At 46.2% G+C, this 20,547-nt stretch overlaps 1 protein-coding gene across 1 annotated transcript in view; it reads left to right on the top strand.

The window, feature by feature from the left end:
- LOC118373136 (transmembrane protein 161B-like) overlaps nt 1-20,471 on the top strand; it is a 36,435-nt gene extending 15,964 nt beyond the window's left edge. Inside the window, exons 4-12 of the mRNA XM_052461218.1 lie at nt 391-488; nt 2,770-2,926; nt 4,784-4,935; nt 5,261-5,321; nt 5,453-5,593; nt 5,855-5,968; nt 6,292-6,466; nt 8,732-8,828; nt 8,941-20,471. Coding sequence (XP_052317178.1) covers nt 391-488; nt 2,770-2,926; nt 4,784-4,935; nt 5,261-5,321; nt 5,453-5,593; nt 5,855-5,968; nt 6,292-6,466; nt 8,732-8,828; nt 8,941-9,203 — 1,258 coding nt within the window. The 3' untranslated portion in view covers nt 9,204-20,471. The remainder of the gene's footprint in view (nt 1-390; nt 489-2,769; nt 2,927-4,783; nt 4,936-5,260; nt 5,322-5,452; nt 5,594-5,854; nt 5,969-6,291; nt 6,467-8,731; nt 8,829-8,940) is intronic.
- Nucleotides 20,472-20,547: the final 76 nt, after the last annotated feature.

The raw sequence follows: 20,547 nt of genomic DNA, 5'->3' as shown, positions 1-20,547 counted from the left end.
CAACTATTTTTCAAGGAAAGTACCGTTATCTGTTGGTTGATCCATTTGTCGCTGGAAGTCGCTAGATGATATCATGCAGCAGTGCTCAGGTTAAATACATGTATTTCGAATATCCCGATATCTGGCAAAATTATACTATTTGAATAGTGGAATTATTTCAAACCCCATCACTACCTTGTACACAAATCAAGTTTGATTTAGTCCAGGGTTTAATGTATTGTTCTTTAGGGCAGCAAGTAATTGGACATGATAGCAGTATATTTGTATTAAGCAATCTTTGCTGTGCACTTGATTAGAGGTGGAACAATGACCGCGAAAAACATGAGTACACCTGCCTGCAACATGGGACATGTCTGTCTGGTAATGATTTGGCACTGTCTTTTGTCCCAGGAGGAACAATGGCCACATAGATTACAAGCCTCTGACCATTCCCAAGGACATAGACCTGCAGCTGGAGACCAAGTGCATCACAGAAGTGGATACGTTAGGTATGAGGCCATATCTACAAACACTATTCAATTATCATCTTATCTTTATGACCTTTGTTTTGTCCCTTGAACCTCAACAAATCGTCATAATTCAGTATTTGTGCACATCTACATTTTCCCCGAAATATCAACATCCCCATCCAGAACTACTGTCATAAATTAACAAACTAATCCTCTTCCCGCTGCCCCTCTACCCGCTGCTCCTCCTCTACCCGCTGCTCCTCCTCTACCCGCTGATCCTCCTCTACCCGCTGATCCTCCTCTACCCTCTGCTCCTCCTCTTACCGCTGCCCTTCCTCTCCCCGCTGCCCCTCCTCTACCCGCTGCTCCTCCTCTACCCGCTGCTCCTCCTCTACCCGCTGCTCCTCCTCTACCCGCTGCTCCTCCTCTACCCGCTGCTCCTCCTCTTCCCGCTGCCCCTCCTCTCCCCGCTGCCCCTCCTCTTCCCGCTGCCCCTCTCCCCGCTGCCCCTCCTCTACCCGCTGCTCCTCCTCTTCCCGCTGCCCCTCCTCTCCCCGCTGCCCCTCCTCTCCCCGCTGCCCCTCCTCTCCCCGCTGCCCTTCCTCTCCCCGCTGCCCTTCCTCTCCCCGCTGCCCCTCCTCTCCCCGCTGCCCTTCCTCTCCCCGCTGCCCTTCCTCTCCCCGCTGCCCCTCCTCTCCCCGCTGCCCTTCCTCTTCCCGCTGCCCCTCCTCTCCCCGCTGCCCTTCCTCTCCCCGCTGCCCCTCCTCTTCCCGCTGCCCCTCCTCTCCCCGCTGCCCCTCCTCTACCCGCTGCTCCTCCTCTACCCGCTGCTCCTCCTCTACCCTCTGCTCCTCCTCTTCCCGCTGCCCTTCCGCTGCCCCTCCTCTTCCCGCTGCCCCTCCTCTTCCCGCTGCCCCTCCTCTCCCCGCTGCCCCTCCTCTTCCCGCTGCCCCTCCTCTCCCCGCTGCCCCTCCTCTCCCCGCTGCCCCTCCTCTTCCCGCTGCCCCTCCTCTCCCCGCTGCCCCTCCTCTTCCCGCTGCCCTTCCTCTTCCCGCTGCCCCTCCTCTCCCCGCTGCCCCTCCTCTCCCCGCTGCCCTTCCTCTCCCCGCTGCCCTTCCTCTCCCCGCTGCCCCTCCTCTCCCCGCTGCCCCTCCTCTCCCCGCTGCCCTTCCTCTCCCCGCTGCCCTTCCTCTCCCCGCTGCCCTTCCTCTCCCCGCTGCCCTTCCTCTCCCCGCTGCCCCTCCTCTCCCCGCTGCCCTTCCTCTCCCCGCTGCCCCTCCTCTCCCCGCTGCCCCTCCTCTCCCCCGCTGCCCCTCCTCTCCCCGCTGCCCCTCCTCTTCCCGCTGCCCTTCCTCTCCCCGCTGCTCCTCCTCTCCCCGCTGACCTTCCTCTCCCCGCTGACCTTCCTCTCCCCGCTGCCCCTCCTCTCCCCGCTGCCCCTCCTCTCCCCGCTGCCCCTCCTCTCCCCGCTGCCCCTCCTCTCCCCGCTGCCCCTCCTCTCCCCGCTGCCCCTCCTCTCCCCGCTGCCCCTCCTCTCCCCGCTGCCCCTCCTTTTCCCGCTGCCCCTCCTCTTCCCGCTGCCCCTCCTCTTCCCGCTGCCCCTCCTCTCCCCGCTGCCCCTCCTCTTCCCGCTGCCCCTCCTCTCCCCGCTGCCCCTCCTCTCCCCGCTGCCCCTCCTCTCCCCGCTGCCCCTCCTCTCCCCGCTGCCCCTCCTCTTCCTTCCCGCTGCCCCTCCTCTCCCTGCTGCCCCTCCTCTTCCCGCTGCCCCTCCTCTTCCCGCTGCCCCTCCTCTCCCCGCTGCCCCTCCTCTTCCCGCTGCCCCTCCTCTTCCCGCTGCCCCTCCTCTTCCCGCTGCCCCTCCTCTTCCCGCTGCCCTTCCTCTCCCCGCTGCCCCTCCTCTCCCCGCTGCCCCTCCTCTTCCCGCTGCCCCTCCTCTCCCCGCTGCCCCTCCTCTCCCCGCTGCCCTTCCTCTCCCCGCTGCCCTTCCTCTCCCCGCTGCCCTTCCTCTCCCCGCTGCCCTTCCTCTCCCCGCTGCCCCTCCTCTTCCCGCTGCCCCTCCTCTTCCCGCTGCCCCTCCTCTCCCCGCTGCCCTTCCTCTCCCCGCTGCCCTTCCTCTCCCCGCTGCCCCTCCTCTCCCCGCTGCCCCTCCTCTCCCCGCTGCCCCTCCTCTTCCCGCTGCCCCTCCTCTTCCCGCTGCCCTTCCTCTTCCCGCTGCCCTTCCTCTTCCCGCTGCCCTTCCTCTCCCCGCTGCCCTTCCTCTCCCCGCTGCCCCTCCTCTTCCCGTTGCTCCTCCTCTTCCCACCTCTCCTGGTCTCTGCAGCATTGCACTACTTCCCAGAGTTCCAGTGGCTGGTGGACTTCACGGTGGCAGCCACAGTGGTGTATCTGATCACAGAGCTATACTACACTGTGGCCCAGCCCTCAGGAGAGATGAACATCAGCGTGGTGTGGTGCCTGCTGGTCCTTGCCTTTGTCATGTATCCTTCAGTCAATACATCCTTCTCTCTTTCAATCACTCTTTTTTTATATCAAATCAATCTGACATTTGTCGAGAGGATGTTGAAGGTTCAATTTGATCTCACCTAGTAGCACCGTCAAGCCAAATCCCAAAATGTTGGGTTAAAGACCTAGTAAAAGAGTTTCAGCAGTATCCCACACACACACACTGAGAATCATCCCTTCTGTTGCTGGTTAACAGAAAAAAACCTGAGCGAGAGCCTTGATTGTTTCCAGGCTCCATTTCAGTAGTCAGGGAGCATCAGGAGATCATCAGGAGAGCAGGCAGTTAGTGGCCATAAACTGACAGACATGGCTCCAACCACTGCCTGCCACCACCTGTCTCCCCCTACCTGTTACTTTCTTCCACCGACACGTCACTATATTCAACGCGTTATCCTTCGCCACAGTCAATCTTTCCCACACTCCCTGTCGGGAACTGGCTGAGTGCGGTCGGAAGGCATGTCATTTCCTGCCTACCTGCTGAGGAAGATTGGATGCTCAATTTTCACAGCCCACCAGACTGATTTGCCTGGGAAAAGAAGAGACTTTGAGGTGGTGGGAGGAGGAGGAGGGGGGAGCACGGCTGGATGGATGATGAAGATGATGATGATGGGCATGCGATGGTCTGTGTGTTAATGCCACACTTGATTTCAGATTCCCATCTCCAGCAACCCTCTCGGGGTGGTAAAGAGCCAGAGGCTGCAGCCAGGCACCTGCTGTGTTAACCTCGACTTGACGCATCTAAGCCATGGAATGGAATCTTAAAACTGCTAAGTTTGAATGTATTTAGCAGATAAAAATGTTTTCGTGCAAGTTAGGAAAAACACAGGTTGCAGTGGCTCAGTATTAGAACTCATGATTGTTCCTGAGCTCTGAGTTTCTATAAATGTTGATGACGTTGAATACCCAAACTAATACACATCAATTAGACGTCGGTTAGCCTAGACTTATCAAGACAATCAGTGATGGTATAACTGGAATGGGCAAAAGATACTCTTACAGAAATGCTGCTGCAATATTTGCACCTTACTTTCTGTGGCTGCTTCCCAGATAGTGTTTAGGGGTACGTTAGCAGCAGCCTCACTGACAGTTCTGTCAATCTGCATTGCTCTTTTGAGAGGCTAGCTCGAAGTTGTCAAGTAACTTTTTAAAATGCAGCCTTTAGTATCCCGTTTGTGACCCCACAGAAAAAGTCCATTGGATTCCCCCATTCAGAATGCACTGAGACATTGGTTTGTGAATTAAAGGCTGAGCTCCCTCTCCGTGGAGAGCCAGGCCAGCTCGAGAGACATGGTCAAAAAAATACCATTCTAGGTCTGAGGAAGCCTGGCACATTGAACCCCAGGGTAATGTATGACAGCTACTGTTGAGGAGGGAGACAGATGCTAGACTGTGTGTGTTTGTTGCCGGTCACAATGCAGTAGTGCTTCTGATACATCTGGTATATTACACCATTACTCCAGATGCGTAGTCACTTCACCCCTACCTACACATACAAATGACATCGACTAACCTGTATCCCCGCACACTGACTCGGTTCCAGTACCCCCTGTATTTAGCCTCGTTGTTGTTTTATTTTGTTACTTTTTATAATTGTTTACTTGCTTTTATTTGGTAAATATTTTCTTAACTCTTTCTTGAACTGCACTGTTGGTTAAGGGCTTGTAAGTGAGCATATCACAGTAAGGTTTACACATGTTGTATTCAGCACATGTGACAATTTGATTGATTTTTGATCTCTCCACAGCCTTGGCGCTCAGCAGTATGATTTGTAGGCTATATTTCATGAGTTGTGTGTTTCTGCTGGTGTGTTCCTTAATTCCCGTGCCCCACAGTAAGACTCTGTTCTCCCTGACGGCCTTCTACTTCAAGCTGGAGGAGGGCGGTGAGCGCTCGCTCTGCATCACCTTCGCTTTCTTCTTCTTCGTCAAAGCCATGGCCATCCTCATCGTCACCGAGAACTACCTGGAGTTCGGCCTGGAGACAGGTGAGTGGAACCATCTGTCATTACGGCTAGATAGCACTTCTTCAGTCCTGCGCCTGGAACCTATTCATTAGTGCAAAACTTTGCTTCCATATGAATATAACCCTTAGGATTCACAGGCTGGTCTGGCTGTTGTTCCAGCCCAGTGCTAACACATACAATTCAACTCCCCAAGCTAGGTGTGTTAGTGATAGGATAGAATAGCATGCAAACCCTGTGGTTCCCCAGGACCATAGTTGAATCCATTTTTCTAATATACTGTAATTGTTGTTTTTCTGGTATTTGTAGGACAAATTAAAATATAGAGATGTTTTAAATTTCCTCCTAGGTTTTGCAAATTTCTCCGAAAGTGCCACACATTTTTTAGAGAACCAGGGGTTGGATTCCCAGTAAGTACGAGCTTATTCTATCAGTATGCATGGTGTCATTAATCTAAATGACTCCTGGACTGTGTGTTTTGACACATGAATGTAAAGTAGACTTTAAACCAGTATGACTGTGTCTCTGTTCTTTTCTGTAGGGGTCCCATATCTAAACTCACCTTTAAGCTGATCCTGGCCCTGCTCTGCTCTCTGATTGGTGCATTTCTCACCTTCCCCGGCCTACGATTGGCCCAAATGCACCTGGACGCCCTCAACCTGACTACAGCTAAAGTCACACAGTGAGTTCCTCTCTTCCTTTCAGTCTTCCTTCCTTCCTCAACCAGACCACAGTTCAACAGCTGCTGTTTTTCCATTCCTCTATGAGTTTGCTGTGGTAGTTGTGTGAGTGTTATGTTGTTTTCAGATCTGTGCAGTTAACACACATTGGAGTGGGGAGACATCCTATGAGGACTCATTCACTTTTCTCAAGGACTCTTGGATAGGCCAAGGCTTTTGCTGACTAAAATGTGTGACCTATTTATGTTATTCCTGTCTCCCAGGACCTTGCTTCATATCAACTTCCTGGCCCCTCTTATTATGGTATTGTTGTGGGTCAAGCCCATAACCAAGGACTACATCCTGAACCCTACCCTGGGGAAGGAGAGTGTGCCTTTGTAAGTTCACTTCTGAGTTGTTTCATTTGTCATTTCATGTTTTCCCAGTGCTTTTCAACCACATGTATGGTGATGACACGGCACACCCAAGGTCAAAGAGCCAGGCCTTTCCAATGTTTGAAATATTTGTAGTAAGTTGCATCATGTAAAACAGCTTCCCATCTCCTCTCTTTCCACCTCTCCCTGTCATCCAACTTCTCTTCTTTCCTGCCCTCACCTTCTCTCACGCTATTGACTTGGGTTGGCCAATCATTTTTCCTCACACTGACTCGCACACTCTTTCTTTCTCTCTCACACATTGACTCTCTCTGTCTCTCCACCAGGATGACTGAGGAGACGTACGATACGTTGCGTTTATGGACCATCCTGCTGCTGTGTGTGCTGCGCCTGGCTATGATGAGGCACCACCTCCAGGCCTACCTCAGCCTGGCCCAGAAGGGCGTGGAGCAGATGAAGAAGGAGGCGGGACGCATCAGCACCGTCGACCTGCAGAAGATGGTGAGTGACACGTTGGAGATCTGAGCAATATGGAGAAAAAAAAATCCATATCGCAATAAATTGGCCAATGTTTTTCGGAAACAATAAATCAGCGATACATTATACTAACGTTTTTTGGGGGGAAATTGTTACATTTGGGCAATATCGACAAAAAGTTATATCATGATAAATGTAACTATTTGGCCCAATAACACACAACATTTTATGGACAGTTACTTTACATTAGCGGCAGGGCTCTAGACAATTTTTTCCCAGTGCCAAGTAAGACAACTGAGATGGTAGTTTACTTTTTGACTCATAGACTATTTCATCTAACATATCCAGGAAATGTATGATTTCAATGTGCAACCTGTCAAAACAGGATCCAGAATGATCAGATTTATTTTTGGCTCTTCAGAGAAATGCCGACATCTTTGTGCATAGGCTATTAATGTTGACCAAATAATGGTTGTAGAACAATCTACAGGAATGTTATGTAGCAAAATTACAGGTGTAAGAAAAATGCTTCGGTAACAAGGGAGGCAATGTCTGTCTGTAATTTACGGTTTATCGTCCCAAGCCTAGCGCCTTGAATCTGACAATAATTTGGCCTTGACAGATGGGCAGAGTATGAGAACTCTAAAACCCCATTGTTTTTCTGGATCTAAAAGGGGCTTAAGTGGTGTGGTAATGGGCGCAGTTGAATTTCTGTAAAAAAAAAATGTTTTTTGAATTTTTAAGCCAATTTCCTGCGATTTTATATACAGTACCATTCAAAGGTTTGAGGTCACTTAAAAATGTCCTTGTTTTTTTAAAGAAAATCACATTTTTTTGTCCATTAAAATAACATCAAATTGATCTGAAATACATTGTTAATGTTGTAAATGACTATTGTAGCTGGAAACTGCAGTTTTTTTCCTGATCAATTTGATGTTATTTTAATGGACAAAAAAAATGCTTTCATAAACAATTACATTTCTAATTGACCCCAAACGTTTGAACGGTAGTGTACAGTTGAAGTCGGAGGTTTTCATACACCTTAGCCAAATACATTTAAACTCAGTTTTTCAAATCAACAACAAAAAATCTCAAATTAATAATATTTGATATTATTTATTTCAAACAATGACATTATTAGAATTGACCAATCCAGCATGGATTGCAGAAACATGTCTTCCGCCTGGGAGTCAAAACTAGCTTTGCTGAAAGATTAATCTTCCTGAAGCAACTCGGTCTCGCTGTCTCTAGCTTTTTCCTCTATAATTTGGGTTAAATCTGTATACCTAGACTTTGTTTTAGCTCTTCCTGATTTATTCGCCATAATTTAAATATTTAAACTTGTTGAAAATGCTATTTAATATGTACTGCTATGCGTAACACTCGTGGCTCGGTCAAGTAGGATTTGCAATGGCGAATGAACCTCTTTTACGCCCGAGTTTATGACAAAGGCTGGTCTTCGAACGTATAACCATTAGATATTGCTGTTTACCTCAGCTCATTGACTATCTTCCAAGCTAGATTTCAAGATGATCAGTGGTCATTGGGCCAAAATACAGTCAATCAACGATAGACCGGTCCTACCATTGGTGCGCAATGAGGTCATTGATTGGTGTCTTCAAATCGGTTTGTTTCGGTCAATACGTCCCGGTAAAAGAACAATCAACTATGGTTATGTTAGTAACAACCAGAGGATTGCAACGAAACCAACCATGTCTGGATAAACATTTGTTTAGTGTGTGTAATTACCACGAACGCTTCGTCCAAAGTTGAATGAGACGGAAATCACGACGCAAGCGGTTTACAAATGTTTATATAAAAATAGATTTTATCAAACAAAACTAACATTCACTGTATAGTTAGGACACTTGGCATTGCCACCAGAGGAAGATCTTCAATGGTAAGCAATTTATTTTATTGTTATTTCCGACTTTCGTGACCCTAATGCTTGGTTGGAACATGCAAGTAATAATTGTGTGTGTGGGGCGCCGTCCTCAGAAAATCGCATGTTTGCTTTCGCAGTAAACCTTTTTGAAATCTGACACAGCGCCTGGATTAATAAGACGTTCATTTTTTAAATTATGTAAGATACATGCATTTACAAGAATGTTTAATATAACAAATGGTGTATTTAGAATGTTAGCTCTCTGCAGTTTCACCGGATGTTGGCCTGGTGGGACGTTAGCGTCTCACCTACCCTAGAGAGCTTAAGAGTCCCGCCCAAGGATTTCAATGGCACAAAATCGCTGGGTTTGAAGACTGTCTTTACTCTTTTCTTGTGCTTTCCAGGTGGCCCGTATTTTCTACTACCTATGTGTAATCGCACTGCAGTATGTGGCACCCTTGGTGATGTTGCTGCATACAACCTTGCTGCTAAAAACCTTAGGTGAGTTTGGTACCATCATCAGAAATTATTGTCTGTACAGTATATTGAACGTTTTAACAGCAGTCTTTAGCCACCACTCTGCTAACGTACCCCCCTACTCTCTGTGTTATAGGTGGACACTCCTGGGGTGTATACCCTGAGGAAGACTTCCCCTGTCTGCTGGACTCTGACCCTGCCATGGTGGGCGCACCAACTGCAGCTCCAGGGCCGGAGGTGGAGGCCCACCTGTCAGTGGCTCTCGGGGGCTTGCGGACAGTGTTCACCCCCCTGCTTTTCCGCGGCCTCCTCTCCTTCTTCACCTGGTGGATCGCTGCCTGCCTCTTCTCCACATCAATATTCGGCCTCTTCTATCATCAGTATCTTATGGCGGCATAGCAGCATTGCCCCAGGGTCAGTGTGGTGTCCCACAAGGCTCTGTTCCAGGCCCGTTCAGAAGTGACTGAGTTGTCATTAGGTGCCCTAATGCTTCCTCCATGGATGACTCTAAACCTTTTTTTTTACAACCTTATTTTTGAGAGCAGGATTCACAAATCCTTACCATGAGACTAATTTAAATGAGGGTAGTGATAATATACACTGAGTGTACAAAACATTAAGAACACCTTCCTAGGGGCTGTTATGGTGACCGTATTACCGCCACACTGGCGTTCATGACAGCAGTCAAATTCCATGTGACCATTTAGTTACGGTAACTTGGCTTCTCCAAGCTCTGCTGCTGATGGTCATTAGTAGACTACCAAACCTGCTTACTGCCTGGTACCCAGCACACTATTGTCACTCTGACATCAATGCAAAGAAATTTAAAATCAAACACTCCATGTGAGCCCATGAGCTCATGTGCAACATTTCTATAGGCTATGCAATTGCGTGAGAAAAGTGTTTTGATGGCCTCTATTTTTATGTTTTATTTCACCTTTATTTAACCAGGTAGGCCAGTTGAGAACAACTTCTCATTTACAAATGCGAGCAGGCCAAGATGGAGCAAAGCAGTGCGACACAAACAACATGGGATTAACAAACATACAGTCAAAAGCACAATAGAAAAATCAATATACAGTGTGTGCAAATGTAGTAAGATTAGGGAGGTATAAGGCAATAAGTAGACCATAGCGGTGAAGTAATTACAATTTAGCATTAACACTGGACTGATAGATGTGCAGAAGATGAAATGTGCAAGTAGAGATTTTTGCAATTAATTCCAGTCATTGGCAGCAGAGAACTGGAAGGAAAGGTGGCCAAAGGAGGAGTTGGCTTTGGGGATGACCAGTGAAATATACTTGGTGGAGCATGTGCTACGGGTGGGTGCTGCTGTGGTGACCAGTGAGCTGAGATAAGGTGGGGCTTTACCTAGCAAGACTTATAGATGACCTGGAACCAGTGGGTTTGGCGACAAATATGAAGCCAGGGCCAGCCAATGAGCGCATACAAGTTGCAGTGGTGGGTAGTATATGGGGCTTTGGTGACAAGACGAATGGCACTGTGATAGACTACATCCAGTTTGCTGAGTAGTGTCGGGGGCTATTTTGTAAATGACATCGCCGAAGTCATGGATCGGTAGGATAGCATGAGGGAAGGATGCTTTGTTGTGAAATAGGATGCCGATTCTAGATGTAATTTTGGATTGGAGATGCTTAATGTGAGTCTGGAGGGAGAGTTTGCAGTATAACCAGACACCTAGGTATTTGTAGTTGTCCACATATTCTAAGTCAGAACTGTCCAGTGTCGTGATGCTATACAGGTGGGCGGTTGCGGGCAGCAATCGGTTGAAGAGCATGCATTTAGTTTTACTTGCATTTAAGAGCAGTCTGAGGCCACGGAAGGAGTGTTGCATGGCATTGAAGCTTGTCTGGATATTTGTTAACACAGGGTCCAAAGAAGGGCCAGAAGTATCCAGAATGGTGTCGTCTGGCGTAGAGGTGGATCAGAGAAATAACAGCAGCAATAGCGACATCATTGATGTATACAGAGAAAAGAGTCGGCCCGAGAATTGAACCTTGTGGCACCCCCGTAGAGACTGCCAGAGGTCCGGACAACAGGCCCTCCGATTTGAAACAGTAATGTATATCTGAGAAGTAGTTGGTGAACCAGCGAAGCAGTCATTTGAGAAACCAAGGCTGTGGATTCTCCCGATAAGTATGTGGTGATTGACAGAGTCGAAAGCCTTGGCCAGGTTGATGAAGACGGCTGCACAGTACTGTCTTTTATTGATGGCGGTTATGATATTGTTTAGGACCTTGAGCGGGGCTGAGGTGCACCCATGACCAGCTCGGAAACCAGATTGCAGAGCGGAGTAGGTACGGTGGGATTCAAAATGGTTGGTGATCTGTTTGTTAACTTGGCTTTCGAAGACTCTAGAAAGGCAGGGTAGAATAGATATAGGCCCTTAACTGTTTGGGTCTAGAGTGTCTCCCCATTTGAAGAGGGGGATGAACGCGGAAGTTTTCCAATATTTAGGGATCTCAGACAATATGAAAGAGGTTGAACAGGCTAGTAATAGGGGTTGCAACTGTTTGTAGCGGATAATTTTAGAAAGAGTGTCTAGATTGTCTAGCCCAGCTGATTTGTACATGTTAGATTTTGGCTATTCGATGCTAATGCAGTACGCCACAGGATGTTTTTGTGCTGCTCAAGGGCAGTCAAGTCTGGAGTGAACCAGGGGCTTTATCTGTTCTTAGTTCTAATTTTTTTCTGAATAGGGCATGCTTATTTAAGATGGTGAGGAAGGCACTTTTAAAGAATAACCAGGCATCCTCAACTGACAGAATGAGGTCAATATCCTTCCAGGATACCCGGGCCAGGTCGATAGAAGAAAGGCCTGCTCGCTGAAGTGTTTTAGGGAGCGTTTGACAGTGATGAGGGGTGGTCGTTTGACCGCGGACCCATTATGGATGCAGGCAGTGATCGCTGAGATCCTAGTTGAAGATAGCAGAGGTGTATTTAGAGGGCAGGTTGGTCAGGATGATATCTATGAAGGTGCCCGTGTTTACGGATTTGGGGTTGTACCTGATAGGTTCCTTGCTAATTTGTGTGAGATTGAGGGCATCTAGCTTAGATTGTAGGACAGCTGGGGTGTTAAGCATATCCCAGTTTAGGTCACCTAACAGTACAAACTCTGAAGATAAATGGGGGGCAGTTAATTCACATATGGTGTCCAGGGCACCGCTGGGGGCTGAGGGGGGTGAATAACAACAGTGAGAGACTTATTTCTGGAAAGGTGGATTTTTAAAAGTAGAAGCTCGAACTGTTTGGGCACAGACCTGGATAGCATGACAGACCTCTGCAGGCTATCTCTGCAGTAGATTGCAACTCCACCCCCTTTGGCAGTTCTATCTTGGTGGAAAATGTTGTAGTTGGGGATGGAAATTTTTGGTTGCTTTCCTAAGCCAGGATTCAGACACGGCTAGGACATCAGGGTTGGAGGACTGCGCTAAAGCAATGAATAAAACACACTTAGGGAGGAGGCTTCTGATGTTAACATGCATGAAACCATGGCTTTTACGGTTACAAAAGTCAACAAATGATAGCGCCTGGGGAAAAGGAATGGAACTGAGGGCTACATGGCCTGGGTTAACCTCAACATCACCAGAAGAAGAGGAGGAGTAGGATAAGGGCATTGCTAAAGGCTATAAGAACTGGTAGTCTAGTGCTTTGGGGACAGAGAATAGAAGGAGCAGATTTTCGGGCATAGTAGAATAGATTCAGGGCATAATGTACAGACTATGGTAGGATGTGAGTACCGTGGAGGTAAACCTAGGCGTTGAGTGATGAGAGGTTTCGTCTCTGGAGGCACCAGTTAAGCCAGGTGAGGTCGCTGCATGTGTGTGGGGTGGAACAAAAGAGCTATCTAAGGCATTTTGAGCGGGACTGAGGGCTCTCCAGTGATATAAAAACTAGCCAATACAGCAGTAGACAAGCCATACTGACTTTAGAGAGATGCATAAAGCAAACACAGGTGTTGATCAGGAGAGCTAAGACAACAACCGGTAAATGACGATGAATTGGCAGAGCAGGTCAGTTAGGTACATACAGGACCTGAGTTTGAGGCTGGGGCCGACAGGTAAACAAAATGAGGTACCGTGTTATTGAAACAGTCCAGGGGTCATCAGCTATGTACATTGAGGGGAAGAAGTATGATCCCCTGCTGATTTTGTACGTTTGCCCACTGACAAAGAAATTATCAGTCTATAATTTTAATGGTCGGTTTATTTGAACAGTGAGAGAGAATAACAACAACAAAATCCACAAAAATGTTATAAATTGATTTGCATTTTAATGAGGGAAGTATTTGACCCCTCTGCAAAACATGACTTAGTACTTGGTGGCAAAACCCTTGTTGGCAATCAGAGGTCAGACGTTTCTTGTAATTGGCCACCAGGTTTGCACACATCTCAGAAGGGATTTTGTCCCACGCCTCTTTGCAGATCTTCTCCAAGTCATTAAGGTTTCGAGGCTGACGTTTGGCAACTCGAACCTTCAGCTCCCCCCACAGATTTTCTATGGGATTAAGGTCTGGAGACTGGCTAGGCCACTCCAGGACCTTATTGTGCTTCTTCTTGAGCCACTCCTTTGTTGCCTTGGCCGTGTGTTTTGGGTCATATTCATGCTGGAATATCCATCCACGACCCATTTTCAATGCCCTGGCTGAGGGAAGGAGGTTCTCACCCAAGATTTGACAGTACATGGCCCCGTTCATCATCCCTTTGATGCGGTGAAGTTGTCCTGTCCCCTTAGCAGAAAAACACCCCCAAAGCATAATGTTTCCACCTCCATGTTTGACTGTGGGGATGGTGTTCTTGGGGCCATAGGCAGCATTCCTCCTCCTCCAAACACGGTGAGTTGAGTTGATGCCGAAAGAGCTTCATTTTGGTCTCATCTGACCACAACACTTTTACCCAGTTGTCCTCTGAATCATTCAGATGTTCATTTGCAAACTTCAGACGGGGATGTATATGTGTTTTCTTGAGCAGAGAGACCTTGTGGGGTCTTCAGGATTTCAGTTCTTCACAGCGAAGTGTGTTACCAATTGTTTTCTTGGTGACTATGGTCCCAGCTGCCTTGAGATCATTGACAAGATCCTCCCGTGTAGTTCTGGGCTGATTCCTCACCGTTCTCATGATCATTGCAACTCCACGATGTGAGATCTTGCATGGAGCCCCAGGCTGAGGGAGATTGGCAGTTCTTTTATGTTTCTTCCATTTGCGAATTTGTTGTCACCTTCTCACCAAGCTGCTTGGCGATGGTCTTATAGCCCATTCCAGCCTTGTGTAGGTCTACAATCTTGTCCCTGACATCCTTGGAGAGCTCTTTGGTCTTGGCCATGGTGGAGAGTTTGGAATCTGATTGATGGATTGCTTCTGTGTCTTTTATACAGGTAACAAGCTGAGATTAGGAGCACTCCCTTTAAGAGGGTGCTCCTAATCTCAGCTCGTTACCTGTATAAAAGACACCTGGAAGCCAGAAATCTTTCTGATTGAGAGGGGGTCAAATACTTATTACCCTCATTAAAATGCAAATCAATTTATAACATTTTTGACATGCGGTTTCTGCATTTTTTTGTTGTTATTCTGTCTCTCACTGTTCAAATAAACCTACCATTAAAATTAGTGTTTTCCCTACTGCCGTATGCACATTCCTCAGCTTATAATATAAAGAAAAAATCTTGATAAATTAGGATTTAAGTTAAACGTGCTGATCTGTTGCATCAGCCTCATTGCTTTTAAAATTAATTTTGATGTGAGTGGTTGTATTCATTTGGGATCTATCGCATCTCATAACTGTCTCAGACTATGTTTAGAATATTTATTTCTTGCACAGAAGGGCAAGTTGACCATAGGTAATAGGTAAACTTTTGTGGTACGGTGGATAGCAGCTTGACATAGGCTAGTGTTTTTGCCCTTCGTTTGCCCTTCACTCATCTTGTTGGCTGACAATGTAAATGTGGACTGTTCTTCTAACATCTTCAGTATGCGCCTCGGAATTCGATAAGAGGGACAAGCGCAGTTGCGTGTGTCTGTCTTCACTTGTAGCCTACTTAGCTGAGATGCCTGTAAGAAGGACACGATCACATGACGGGCATTGGTTAAAAATAATTGAGATATCTGAGAGAGCCATGTGAGTGAGAGGTGCTTTGGAGCAAGGCGATTGGCAGCCGGGAGAAGGGAATTATAATGATTATGTTCAGCCCAAGGGCATAATGTCCACTTTGGCTGCAAAAGGCATGGGTTTTTTAGGGGGCGTTACTGATGAAGTGTGTGCAGCCTGCACAAGAAACAAAGCAGAGGTCATGCCTTTCATGCAATTTTTTTCAAATCCTCAGTCGCATTATGCAGGCTTAGAATGTATTAAAAATCTAAACATATAGCCCAACGTTTATCACAACTAATGTTGCAGAAATAACTCTAAATTAAGCATATAGGAGAACTTGTTTCTTTGTTAACCTAACACAGAATAGCTATGTGTGCGCTCTTCCACAGAAATCGTTTGAAAAAAGACCTTTGTGTTTTATTCAGCTATAGTGGGGCAAAAAAGTATTTCATCAGCCACCAATTGTGCATGCCCCCTCACTTAAAAATGAAAGAGGCCTGTAATTTTCATCATAGGTACACTTCAACTATGACAGACAAAATGAGGGGGAAAAATCCAGAAAATCACATTGTAGGATTTTTCATGAATTTATTTGCAAATTATGGTGGAAAATAAGTATTTGGTCACCTACAAACAAGCAAGATTTCTGGCTCTCACAGACCTGTAACTTCTTCTTTAAGAGGCTCCTCTGTCCTCCACTCGTTACCTGTATTAATGGCACCTGTTTGAACTTGTTATCAGTATAAAAGACACCTGTCCACAACCTCAAACAGTCACACTCCAAACTCCGCTATGGCCAAGACCCAAAGAGCTGTCAAAGGACACCAGAAACAAAATTGTAGACCTGCACCAGGCTGGGAAGACTGAATCTGCAATAGGTAAGCAGCTTGGTTTGAAGAAATCAACTGTGGGAGAAATTATTAGGAAATGGAAGACATACAAGACCACTGATAATCTCCCTCGGTCTGGGGCTCCACGCAAGATCTCACCCCGTGAGGTCAAAATGATCACAAGAACGGTGAGCAAAAATCCCAGAACCACACGGGGGGACCTAGTGAATGACCTGCAGAGAGCTGAGACCAAAAGTGTTTGACCTCTGTCATTGCCAACAAAGGGTATATAACAAAGTATTGAGAAACTTTTGTTATTGACCAAATACTTATTTTCCGCCATAATTTGCAAATAAATTCATAAGAAATCCTACAATGTGATTTTCTGTAATTTTTTTATCTAATTGTCTGTCATGATGAAAATTACAGGCCTCTCATCTTTTTAAGTGGGAGAACCTGCACAATTGGTGACTGACTAAATACTTTTTTGCCCCACTATATGTTCAAAAATATTTTCTTTATAGTGTAAAATAATACCCCGGAATTCTAAGCAAATTTTGTCTGCGCCCAGAGCCATATGGCATAGCCAGATTCTGCTCTTCTGAAATAGGCTACCTATTCTTCATATCATGTTTCTTTAGACCTGTAATGGATTTATCGTGATGGTGTAGGCTATATTACATTGATTTATCGTGATGGTGTAGGCTATATTACATTGATTTATCGTGATGGTGTAGGCTATATTACATTGATTTATTAGACTTTTTAAAATGTAGATGTTCCAAAGTTCTACATCAGTGGCTTGTAGGCTGCGTGGAAGCCAGGAGATGCTAAATATGTTTATATTAATTGACGGTCAATTACAGTGACACCGGCAGTTATTTTCACCGGCTGACAAAATTTCATGACCACCACAGCCCTACACCTTCCTAATATTGAGTTGCCTCAATTCGTCGGGGCATGGTGTCGATAGTGTTCCACAGGGATGCTGGCCCATGTTGAGTCCAGTGCTTCCCAAAGTTATATCAAGTTGGCTGGATGTCCTTTGGGGGGTGGACCATTCTTGATACAGACGGAAAACTGTTGCGCATGAAAAACCCAGCAGTGTTGCAGTTCTTGACACTCAAACCAGTGCGCCTGGCACCTACTACCATACCCCTTTCAAAGGCACTTAAATATTTGTCTTGCCCATCCACCCTCTGAATGGCACACACACACACACCATGTCTGAAAGCTTACAAGTCCTTTACCCTGTTGTCCCTCCTTCATCTACACAGAATTTGAAGTGGATTGAACAAGTGTCATCAATAAGGGATCATTCAGTAGCTTTCACCTGGATTTCCTTGGTCAGTCTGTCATGGAAAGAGCAGGTGTTCATAATATTTTGTACACTCAATGTGCGTACAGTCTTAAACAGAGCAGCAGAAACGACCTTGTCTCTGCATGCTGTGGTGGGGGCTTGGGACCTGTGGATGGTGTGATGGGACATGAGAGCTAAACCACTGCTCGCAAGTCACGGTTTGAGAAGGGACAGCTGGAAGTGATGCTATTCCTGCTGGATGAGGAGGAGAGGAACCTCACTGGGACATTCCTTGCTGAGATCCCATCACTTGAAACTGTGCAATGTGTTCTTATGGTTTGTGGTGTATATATTACCTGACCCTGGTACAAACTGTGCCATACTGAAAGAGCTGAGAGAAACTTGTGCCCCTTCTGACAAGCTGTGACAGCAGTCAGGTAGGGCAGCACACAGGGCATGTTCAAGGGAATAGCATCTGTAGATGTTTTATTTAATCTTTTAGTTTGACAGGGAAATCACACCAATGTCTCTTTTACAGGTGTGCCCTGTAGATTAATACTTGTGTGTGCAGACTAAAGTAAACAGAAATTGTATTGTAGATCTGTAATGATGCAATGGGATGCGTGAGATAACGAGCGGTATTAGTTCCGGTACTTTGGACAAATCACGATTTCGCAGGTGTTTCGGAAGGAGAGGGGACATTTGACCCATAGACATGCCGTAACCTGCAGAGAGAGAGAAGGTGGAGGTCTTCGTTCCGGGTCTGATCCTTTTTCGATATCTTCTCTTAACGTGTGGAACCAGAACTTTAAATGAGCATTTTACCAATTATACAATACTTTAGTTCTGGGTTAACTAAGATTGGCATGTGTGTATGTGTCATGTGTATGTATCTATGTGAATGTGAGTAAGATCCCTGCTGTCATGTTGGCATACATTATGCCCGTGGGCAGCAGGTAGCCTAGCGGTTAAAAACTAAAAGGGCATTTTGATCAAGAGGAGAAGAGTTAAGTCAACTACCACTTATAAGCCACAGACTCTTTTCCTCCACCCTCCCCTCCCATCCTCCACCCTCGACCCTCTACTCTCCTCGGCCATCTTGCACTCTCCCCTCCTCCAATCTCCCCTCCTCCACCCTCCTCAACTCTCTTCTCCCCTCCTCCACTCTCTTCTCCCCTCCTCCACCCATTGTAGAGCCAGTAGAGAAACTATGATTTTCTGTGAATGTAGGAATATTTTTTTGAAAGAGATGCCAAGTTAGACTGACCCTTCCAGTGGGCTTTGGATTTGATGTCTGCTAGTTTTGAACATACAGCAACTCTGCGGCCTTCTGTCTTCAGAGTCCTAATGAGGAATCAATAGAGCACAAGTGTGTACTCATACGCTTGTGCATATCTCTTATGTGCAGCAACTTTCACAGGCTTACTGACATGCATGCGCGCGCACACACACACACACACACACACACACACACACAGTCATGTGCTTAAACACAGGGATGATTGTCCAGCCCGTTCAGGAATAAAAGACAGTTGTGTCTGGACACTACTCTGATTGTAGGCCTATGTCTACTTGACGGGTTTTGCCTACGCCGGCCAAACCCAGACGTCGCTGGGCCAATTGTGCGACGCCCTATGGGACTCCCAATTACGGCTGGTTATGATACAGCCTGGATTCGAACCAGGGTGTCTGTAGTGACGCCTCTAGCACTGAGATGCAGTGCCTTAGACTGCTGCACCACTCGGGAGCCCCCTTGATCATTGCAGTATACTCATCAGAGTTCAGAGAGAGCTTTGTTTTGGTCAATGGTTATCGTAACACTAACTCCGTATTGATATGTAGATTCAGCGATGTGACGTAGATGCAGAAAGTAAACCGCATAGTTGGTCAATTTCCACAACAACTAAGAGCATTGAAGCGCGAAGCTCAACTTCTCCGCTGTTTTGGTGCCCTGGCTACCAAGCTGTGAACAGCGTGAAGCGAACCCGTGCACATGCACAGATACTGTGTGAGAGTGAAGTCTTGCATCTCGCTCGTCTCAATATATGCTGTGCTGCTCGTGGCAACGTCATTTCACTGAGTCAACCTATAACATGTTCACACAGCATTATATCGGATGACAAAATCATTGTTTTGTTTCCTGTGAAGGCTTTCTGTCAGTCTTACCTTAACTTGTTCCTCTCTTGAAAGGTGGGGAGTGTGCACACTGAATGTATCCATCCTGCCTAATTTCAGCTTGTTCTTATGATGAAAGTGTTTGGCGTCTGTGATTTAAATTGTTACCATCAACGGTTAAGGGCTGCACATGGCTCTTATTACCAGCCATATGCCTCGTGACTAGTTCAACAGAAGATTTATTGAACCTCTACGAACACCACGTTTTAAGTTAAATCATTTTTTATTTATTGTGTACTGAACAAAAATATAAATGCAACATGTGAAGCGTTGATCCCATGTTTCATGAGCTGAAATAAAACAAATCCCAGGAATGTTCCATATGCACACATTTGTTTACATCCATGTTAGTGAGCATTTCTCCTTTGCCAAGATAATCCATCCACCAGACAGGTCTGCCATAACAAGAAGCTGATTAAACAGCATGATCATTACACAGGTGCACCTTGTGCTGGGGATAATAAAAGGCCACTCTAAAATGTGCGGTTTTGTCACAAAACACAATTCCACAGATGTCTCAAGTTTTGAGGGAGCATGCAATTGGCATGTAGACTGCAGGAATGTCCACCAAAGCTGTTGCCAGAGAATTTAAAGTCAATTTCTATACCATAAACCGCCTCCAATGACGTTTTAGAGAATTTGGCAGTACGTCCAACCGGCCTCACGACCGCAGACCACTTTTAACCACACCAGCCCAGGACCTCCACGTCTGGCATTTTCACCTGTGGGATCGTCTGAGGCCAGCCACCCAGACAGCTGATAAAACTGAGGTGTATGCCTGTCTGTAATAAAGCCCTTTTGTGGGGAAAAGCTGTCTCCCCCAATGGCTGGGCCTAATTCATTTATTTCAATTGACTGATTTCCTCATATGAACTGTAACTCTGTAAACTCACTGAAATTGTTGCATGTTGTGTTTATATTTCTGTTCAGTATATACAGTATTTGAGGGCCTGTATCTAATCATGTCTAATCTTAACACCAAACAATGTGTTATTGCACTGTACAATGTTTCAGTTCAGAAATGTGTTCAAGACAAATCAATTGCAAATTGTATCTTTAATTTGTCAATCGAGGAGAAGCTGAGATACGTTTACAATGCATTGGTCAAAAAGGAATGGTTTGTCTCGTCTGTCACCATTTGCGATTTTTTAAATATTTTTTTTATTTCTTTATTTGGGTTCAACAGTATTTCTACATCTCAATGTGTTTATTACTTCTGGTTTAGTTTGTCTTTAAATTAAAATATATATTATTTTTTTTTTTTTAAGTTGTTTTCAATCTCAATCATTTCCATTTACTGACTAACTGGATGCTAATTGACCAAGTTGAA

Source organism: Oncorhynchus keta, chromosome 14, assembly GCF_023373465.1.
Source record: "Oncorhynchus keta strain PuntledgeMale-10-30-2019 chromosome 14, Oket_V2, whole genome shotgun sequence".
Lineage (NCBI taxonomy): Eukaryota > Metazoa > Chordata > Actinopteri > Salmoniformes > Salmonidae > Oncorhynchus > Oncorhynchus keta.
This window is presented reverse-complemented; position numbering and strand designations above follow the sequence as displayed.